This window comes from Liolophura sinensis, chromosome 6, assembly GCF_032854445.1.
Source record: "Liolophura sinensis isolate JHLJ2023 chromosome 6, CUHK_Ljap_v2, whole genome shotgun sequence".
Lineage (NCBI taxonomy): Eukaryota > Metazoa > Mollusca > Polyplacophora > Chitonida > Chitonidae > Liolophura > Liolophura sinensis.
In genome coordinates, this window is record NC_088300.1 from 5677154 (window position 1) to 5684850 (window position 7697).

General features: G+C 38.3%; 1 protein-coding gene across 1 annotated transcript; it reads left to right on the plus strand.

The window, feature by feature from the left end:
* The first annotated feature begins 816 nt into the window (after window positions 1-816).
* LOC135468583 (mitochondrial import receptor subunit TOM20 homolog) lies at window positions 817-5576 on the plus strand. Its single transcript, XM_064746922.1, has 5 exons — window positions 817-990; window positions 1215-1264; window positions 1796-1877; window positions 2354-2495; window positions 4637-5576. Exons 1-5 carry the CDS (start codon window positions 867-869, stop codon window positions 4641-4643), a joined length of 405 nt encoding a protein of 134 aa, XP_064602992.1. The 5' UTR covers window positions 817-866; the 3' UTR covers window positions 4644-5576.
* The last annotated feature ends 2121 nt before the right edge of the window (window positions 5577-7697 follow it).

A 7697-nucleotide genomic window follows, 5' to 3' on the forward strand; every position in this document is an offset into this window, starting at 1 on the left:
TCCCCGGCCCGCTGGGGGAAAACCAAGCGGATCCCGATAAAACAGCCTTTCCTAATTATATAAATGTTCTTCGAATATTATGACCTGATATTTTGGCTGATTTTTTTAATCATTACTACTATTAATAATATTACTTTTTTTTGCTTAAATGAACTGTGATTGTCTGATAATTTAATGTGATCACCATTTTTTAAAACGTCCTTGATTCTTACAGGCTGTTAGGCCTATGTTTTGATTTTGGGCCGTAATTACGAAACAGTTTCCTACTTAACTCAGGTTGATTCCTATAAATAAGTAAAGATGCATTAAAACACTTCAACTTGCACGGTACCGGTACCCTCTGACGTAGTTCTATACTGGTTCCTTCCTTTCTTAATTAGAACGAAATAAGTTTATTGCTAGAGTGAAGCTGCATGACAACACCACATAGGCTCACCCTTCTAGAAGTCACAAATCTAAAATATATGTAATGAAAACAATAAGTGCAATCATTATGTTCACAATTCATGCGAGTCAATCAATATTAACTGGGACTAATACAGCTATTATATTAACTAACAACCTGCGGATGCTCCGGGGCTTTCCCCATGCTCTTTCCGGATTTCTATCACCACGCATAAGTCGTATAACTGAAACATTCTTGAATGCGGGTAAAACACCAAAAGGTAAGAAGGTTGATATTAACGTGACTGTTGGCTGACCGACAACAGCCTGCCTGGTTCAGGCGGTGAGTTCAGGCGGTGAACAATTTGACACCCGTCATTTCCCATCACGCCCTCCTGGTGGGTTAATAGTCTTTCACTTCCGGTAACTCCACGCTGGTTTGAGGTGCTTTGCGTCATGTGGTGACTGAAAACTTGTGCAAAATGATATCTAAAGCTACTTTAGGTATCGCTGCTGCTGGGGCAGGAATATGTTTTATTGGATATTGTATATATTTTGACAAGAAAAGAAGGAGTGACCCGTTATTTAAGACAAGGTTGCGAGAAAGTGAGTGCGTTTTGCCCTTTACAACAACAACATTTATTATACTGTAATTTACATCACATGTGGGTGCTTTACCAGTAACGTGTGTTGTTTTAATTGTAAATTGCGATCCTTCTACTGGTTTTGTTCGCAGATTTGCACATATTTATTGAATTTAAGAATTTATTTTACGCTCAAATTAGAGTTAGGAACTCACCCAAGCTTCACCTTTATGTTCTCTGTTGCAGGAAGAAAAAGGGCTAAAGAACACAAACCTTCTAAATCATCATCCACTGAGGTAAATTATTGTAAATTCTGTTGATAATATAGAAAGTGGCTCCAACTGCCCTAAGGTAATGCGCCATTTTCACAAATGTCAGCTGATTTATAGCTGGAATAAGTTCAATTTAGCGAGTGAGTTACACCCAAGGAACAAATTCTCTACCACTCGCCCATGGTCATGTCACTGAAAATCATGTTGGGAGTTTCACAAGTACCTAATCACAAGTCAATATTTAAAATGTTTTTTTCTAATCAAGCTGCATATAAATTTGTGGTGGCTGAGGTGTTTCATGTGTGACTGATGCATTAAACCAGAAACCTCTCGTCAATATGTGTTTCAGTCCAGCTCATGCTGACTTCCTCTCTAGCGATATGTGAGAACATCTGCCAGTGACATACGGATGGTCATCGGTTCCCCTCGGACTCTGCCCGGTTTCCTCACACCAAAGTACTGGCCATTGTCATACAAGTGAAATATTCTCAAGTACAGTGTAAAACTACGGTCAAATAAACGAATCTTACATGTGTATTTGTGTTTCTGTTTCAGTTTCCCAACCTGTCTGATCCTCAGGCAATGCAGAGGTTTTTCTTACAGGAGGTGCAGTTAGGGGAAGAACTGCTGGCTGGAGGTAAATCTGCTTTGGGGTGCCATTCTCATCAGCGCACATGTATGAAGTTCAAACTTCTGATATCATTTACTCACTCCAGATGTTCCCATCGTGATCTTATTAATTTGGTTGAATGTACTCTTTAGTGGTGCACGTTTTCCTGTAGAATAGTGATTGCTGTTCAAACCTAAGTGACCCTTGTTCTCTTGTATTACACAAGCATAACCTTGAGAGCTTGACGACAAAGGCAAGAATCACCAACAAAACATACATTATGGGCAGAAATTACTTTAGGGAGAAAGGTTTCCCAGTGAATCAATGTAACTTTTTGTGGATCAATATTTGGATGTGGATCTGTACTACAACTGGGTGAAAAATTAACTTACATACACTTATGAACTGAAATGAAACTCCGTATGTACATTTACATGTATGTTGTTAACAGTTTATGTTCATACACGGTTGTGCTTGTTTTAAATGAAGATTATTGGTTTCAGGAGAGATAGAGGATGGTGTAGAACACCTGGCCAATGCTGTAGCAGTGTGTGGTCAGCCTCAGCAGCTTCTCCAGGTGCTCCAGCAGACACTGGCTCCTCAGATATTCCAACTACTTCTGCAAAAACTTCTGCTGTCAGCCAGGTAGACACATCTCACTTCATTAAAGGACAAGGACATCACCTGGCTAAAACATATTTCAATCAGGAAAGGCAGGATATTCAACCTTTCTAAAAAGTATCACATCATAGTATTTTAATGAGATTTCACCAAATAACACGTAGAACAAAATGACAATACTGTACAAACGGCTGGTGTAAGTCAAGGCAGCCATTTTTCAGGCAGCCAGAATTGTATCCAATCAAACACCTTGCTATCAGACTGTGCGACCTAAGCTGTGACATAGCCTTTACCCATTCATGAAGTGGGACATATGATAACATAGAACTACTGCACAAGTGTGGTGGGACAGTTACAAATTTCACAAAGTGAGGTGGGACAGGTCTGTACCATTCACAGACCACAGATGTAAAATCAGTTGATTCACAAGCCATGTAATGTTTGACGACGATGTCAAAAATGGTTCCATTTTATCCGTTTCTAAATAACAGATGTCAGAGTCAGTGCAGACTTCATTAGGGATGCCACGGGTTTATGGGAATAAGAAGCTGGCATCTCACCGGAAAATGCTTGATATAATTTTTTTTCTCTGAATTTATTAAGACTGAAGAATTTAAATTTGCTCCTTCAGTTTTTCTCATAAGTAAGGGATGTTTTTTTCTGTTTTCCTCTATAAAATACAGTAAAGTTATTGGAACGCGGTGTTCAAGCCAATGGTGCTTTCTCTGACGTCCGTGATGACTATGTCATCACTGCTTTCAACTTAGAAGCCCCCGCTACAAAAATTGAAGCTACAACCTGAACCAGGAATACCCGGGTCATGCATCAGCAGACTAAAGCTGTTTAAACAGGGTCACTGGAGTTCCTTGTAAATAATTACTGTAGGCCTACTGTGTCAACAGTTCAAGCAGTGGAAGAAATTTCTTCTAGTATGTCTGATATCTAAGAAAACAATATTTATCACTTAGGCCAACAGCACGGAAGTCTAGAACTTTTATCTTCCATACACTACTGCTCAGACTTTTATAGGGAAAATACCTTCAAACATTAGAAAACTAGAGTAAACATGACATCACCTTGCTCTAGATGTTTCAGACATGCTGAAGCTGTGTCAAGGCCGAAGTTTTCACTAAACTTTTACTCAGTTGAAAAAAATCTAAAAAAATAGTTAATGCCAGTTTTAAGATACTTCGAATGGTTGTCTTCATGGACATAAACATCAGTCAGGTGGCTGTCTTCACTTTAAAATACATACAAATAAAGTAATCAAAGAAAACACAAATACTCGCATTCCATCAAATTTAGTCAATTTAAGGCATTACGAATGCTTTGACACTTAATATATTTAAGTGCATTAGTGTAAGTGGAACGATTAGTAGAGTTCATCGGAATATATGGTGGCATCATCAATTTGGCAAAGACATTACATGTCAACAGGTTAGTGGATCAAGAAATTGGGTATACTATATTTGACCTAAAATTTCGTCCATGATTGAGTCACTCATTTTGTCCAATTATCAGAGATCTTTTAGCCTTTGAAAAAAGATGCCATGAAGAAGGTTTATATGGATGGTAGGATATTGTTCTAGTGTGAACAGTAAGTTTCAGCAGCATGCTATGTTTTGTAACATTTATTTACCTGTAACTGCACTTTTTAATGCGATTTTTAGAGCAATCACAGTATGAGACAACGACTGTATCATACTTCACAGTAGTGTGTGGGTAGAGCGTCCGCTTCGGGACCCGTAGATCCAGGATCAATCCTTGATCGAGTCACACCTAAGACTTTAAAGAGGAAGTTGTAACTTCCTCGCTTGGCGTTCAGCATGAAGGGGATAGTGCAACGACTGGTTGACCCGTATCAGTATAATGGCTCGGGCGGGGCGGCTTACTTGCCTTCGGTAAGTCATCTCAGTGAAGCAGCACTAAATAAAAGAGCGGTGGAAAATCCATCCTGCAACAAGGAGGCACATTATACGTACATGCACCCTAAGGATTCCTTCGCCAAGCACTCACTCACTCACTCACAGTAGTGTGCATCTACACTGTACAGTAAAAGATGACAAAAAACTGAAGTATTTCATGTTAAGAAACATATACATGACAGTTACTGCATATTATTTGGATGTATTTCCCTAACCCTTTCTTCTTTGTTTTTTCAACAGAAACTGACATCCCTAAATGCTGTCCCAAAAGAAGCCACTATTACACCACTGGAGGATGACTTAGAGTAACTGACCAACAGGCATGCTTGAAAAATCTGGTAAAACCTGTATCCATGGCAACCAGATACTCCACCTGAGATACATGATAATGTTACGAGGCGACATGAGAGAAGAGTGCAGTTAAAAGGACATATACCCTGGATAGATCTCTGAAGAGGTGTTCGCCTGGTATTTTATGTTCTTACGTGGGACAGATCATTGCATCATATTAACAGGAGTGTGAACAGCTTGCTAACATGATTCACTGATCTGCTTTCTGCATACCGTACAGTCCTGTTTTGTGGTAGAAATAACTGACATGCATGTATTTTTATGTCAATGACTTGAAAATGACAAACCTCATTTTGTGTTCGATCATCACTCTTATATTAACACCTTTTCTACTCTGGGCTATACCGCATATATTTTAAATACTGTATCCTCTGAGGAAGTGTACTTTCCTCAACCTGTCCACTGGATAATTATGAAGATGTGATATTCTTTGGATGTCCAATATCACAAGAAGCTCAAAAGATAAAATATTGAAAAGAACATAGGGAGTTTGATGTTTGATGTTGGCAAGCTGCCAGTATGTATTGGAAAGAGCTGTTTTTGTATTGAGTCAGTAATATAGACTTGCATTTTAGATGAACATAAGCATCATAGAATAGACCATCAAGACAAACGTTTCATCTTATTATAACAATTTTATTGAGTGAATGTTTGCAATAAGTTGCACTTGTATACTGTATAAAGAATAAAGGTACTGGGTGGTAATGTATTAATTTTGCTTTTTACTTTTGCTGTGTGTTAATTTAAATGGGAGACAAAATTAACCTATGTCATATTAGCTGATAAACCACTTTACAAAGTGGCAAAAATAAAAAGTTTAACGTGACATGATTTGAAAATATTAGTTTGTGCTATATTGTTTGCTTGTTGGTTTTATTTCATCTTTTTTCTATCCCATAGGCATATTGCCATCACAACATCCGTCCATATGAACAAAGTGATCGCAATACAGCTTCAGGTGAAGACTTGATATATAGGTTCATGTGTAGATAGACTAAGTTCCTATTTAAACTGCAGGTGTTTGAATCAAATTTCTGGTTTCCATGTAACAAAATGAAAAGAGCTAGCTTCAACGACATGATCACAACCAAAGTTAAATTGCCTGAGATAAGGATTTCATATTTGGTATTGAGGTTCATATTGAGTTGAGCTTGGTTCGCATTTAAACCTTGCCAGTTTTGGTCACATTTCTGGTTTCCATGTCAGCTAACTGGCTATCAAAAGTTTTAATGATGGGAACACTGTACAAGTCATTCCCTTTAACACAGGAACGGAGTGGATTAAGTTCCCCTGCAAACCAGAGCAGTTTTGATAAAATTTCAAGTTTCCTCGTCATCACCCGGAAAATAGTCATGTTCAAAGACGTGTGAGCACAATAAATCATGGGTCTCTCACTGGGATTCCATTTTTGGTGCTCATGTTCACGTGGACGTAACAAACTTCATATTTAAAAAGATGATATGGGAAGATTTTTGGCAAAATATCGATCATCGCAATTCCAGACGATTTTTTGACTGTTACAAAATATCAGTTTCGTCTGTGCACTTCTTATGGTTGAAAATCAGTAATAAAGTTCGTCGCTTTGGACCTTTTGCAAACATTGGAATCATTTCAGCACTATAAATATTACAGATAGTTGTCTTATACATTCCCAAAGGTAATATGGGCTATTCTTACCATAGAGAAAACTTGATTTGATTAGCGACTATGGATCTTTTCCAAAAAATATCTGCTAGAATCTCTAGGTGTGAGGCAATCCGATTTCTAGTTTCTACAGCAACCAACAAAATTATTATTTACGAATTTCGCACATACAAAGCTGTCAGATCGATGGGATAGTGTTTATCACACTCACTTATTCTTCTGTGTTGTAATCCACTTGTGTGGTTCTGTTATCCATTGCCGAGTGATTAGAGTGTTAGTGCAACCTGCGGGTGATCGTGTTCCCGGGGTCTGTCTGGTTTCCTTCCACCACAATGCTGGTCGCCGTCGTATAAATGGAATATTCTTGAATACAACGTAAAATACGACCAACCAAATAAGTAGTTTACTTGATGTCACAGGTTGTAATTCAGCCTTCGCTGGTTTGAAAGTAGCTTTAAGTTAAAAAAGGTTTGTCAGGTATCTGAAACAGTAATTGTGCATAGAAACAACCATCTGTCATGTAAAGAAAGGTGGGTGGATACTTCGGGCACTTTCCACTACCCACAAACCTCACCGTCTGTGTGTACAAGTGAAATCTTTTTGAGAGTATTTTAAACTGCAGTCAAAAAATAACACGTGATTCTTAACCTCTCTACCTCATTCAAGCAAAATATTTTGACAAAATTGATGATATGTAGTCTGCCGGCTCAAGTTGTAACATGCAAAATGAGCACACATTGGTCACCGAGATAACACTGCAGAGTACCGACTTATCAGCGAAGATGGCACTTCTATCAGCGACGAGAACGAAATTAGTCTACAGTTACCTGAGGAACAGGACGATAGAGATTTATGTCGTAGATGTCCCAACTGCAAGTGCATCCGCCGTCGAACACAAACAGGTCGAGTAATTGTTATTTATTTTTTCAGGAAAGTCTTAGGAGAAGCATGTGGTATATGCGTGGTGCATTTCGCTTTTCGTTCCGTATAAATCATTTCTTCAAGCATCATGCATGGTTGAAAACCATGCATGATTTTTTGTATTTCAAACGGCAATTATACGGCTCCGTAGTTTGGACATTATATCTAGATGTGTTGAAGACACACATGGATGGCAGAGGGTTTAGTTGACAACAGCATATCCATGAACATCTTTCGGAATGGAAGAATGTCTCCATGCAATGTTCATGGGGTTAAATATGTGTAAATTTTGATGTACATTGTCCACATTTTTATGCTCAAAGCTCATACTTGTAATGAGCGTAAATTTTGATCTTTGAAATTCCGGAATGTTGTACTCGAACTA

Bases quoted from the DNA above. Each gene is read 5' to 3' on its own strand.
- LOC135468583 (XM_064746922.1), top strand. From the start codon at position 867: ATGATATCTAAAGCTACTTTAGGTATCGCTGCTGCTGGGGCAGGAATA. The intron at 991-1,214 runs GTGAGTGCGTTT...TCTCTGTTGCAG, and splicing joins TAAGACAAGGTTGCGAGAAA to GAAGAAAAAGGGCTAAAGAA. The intron at 1,265-1,795 runs GTAAATTATTGT...TTTCTGTTTCAG, and splicing joins CTAAATCATCATCCACTGAG to TTTCCCAACCTGTCTGATCC.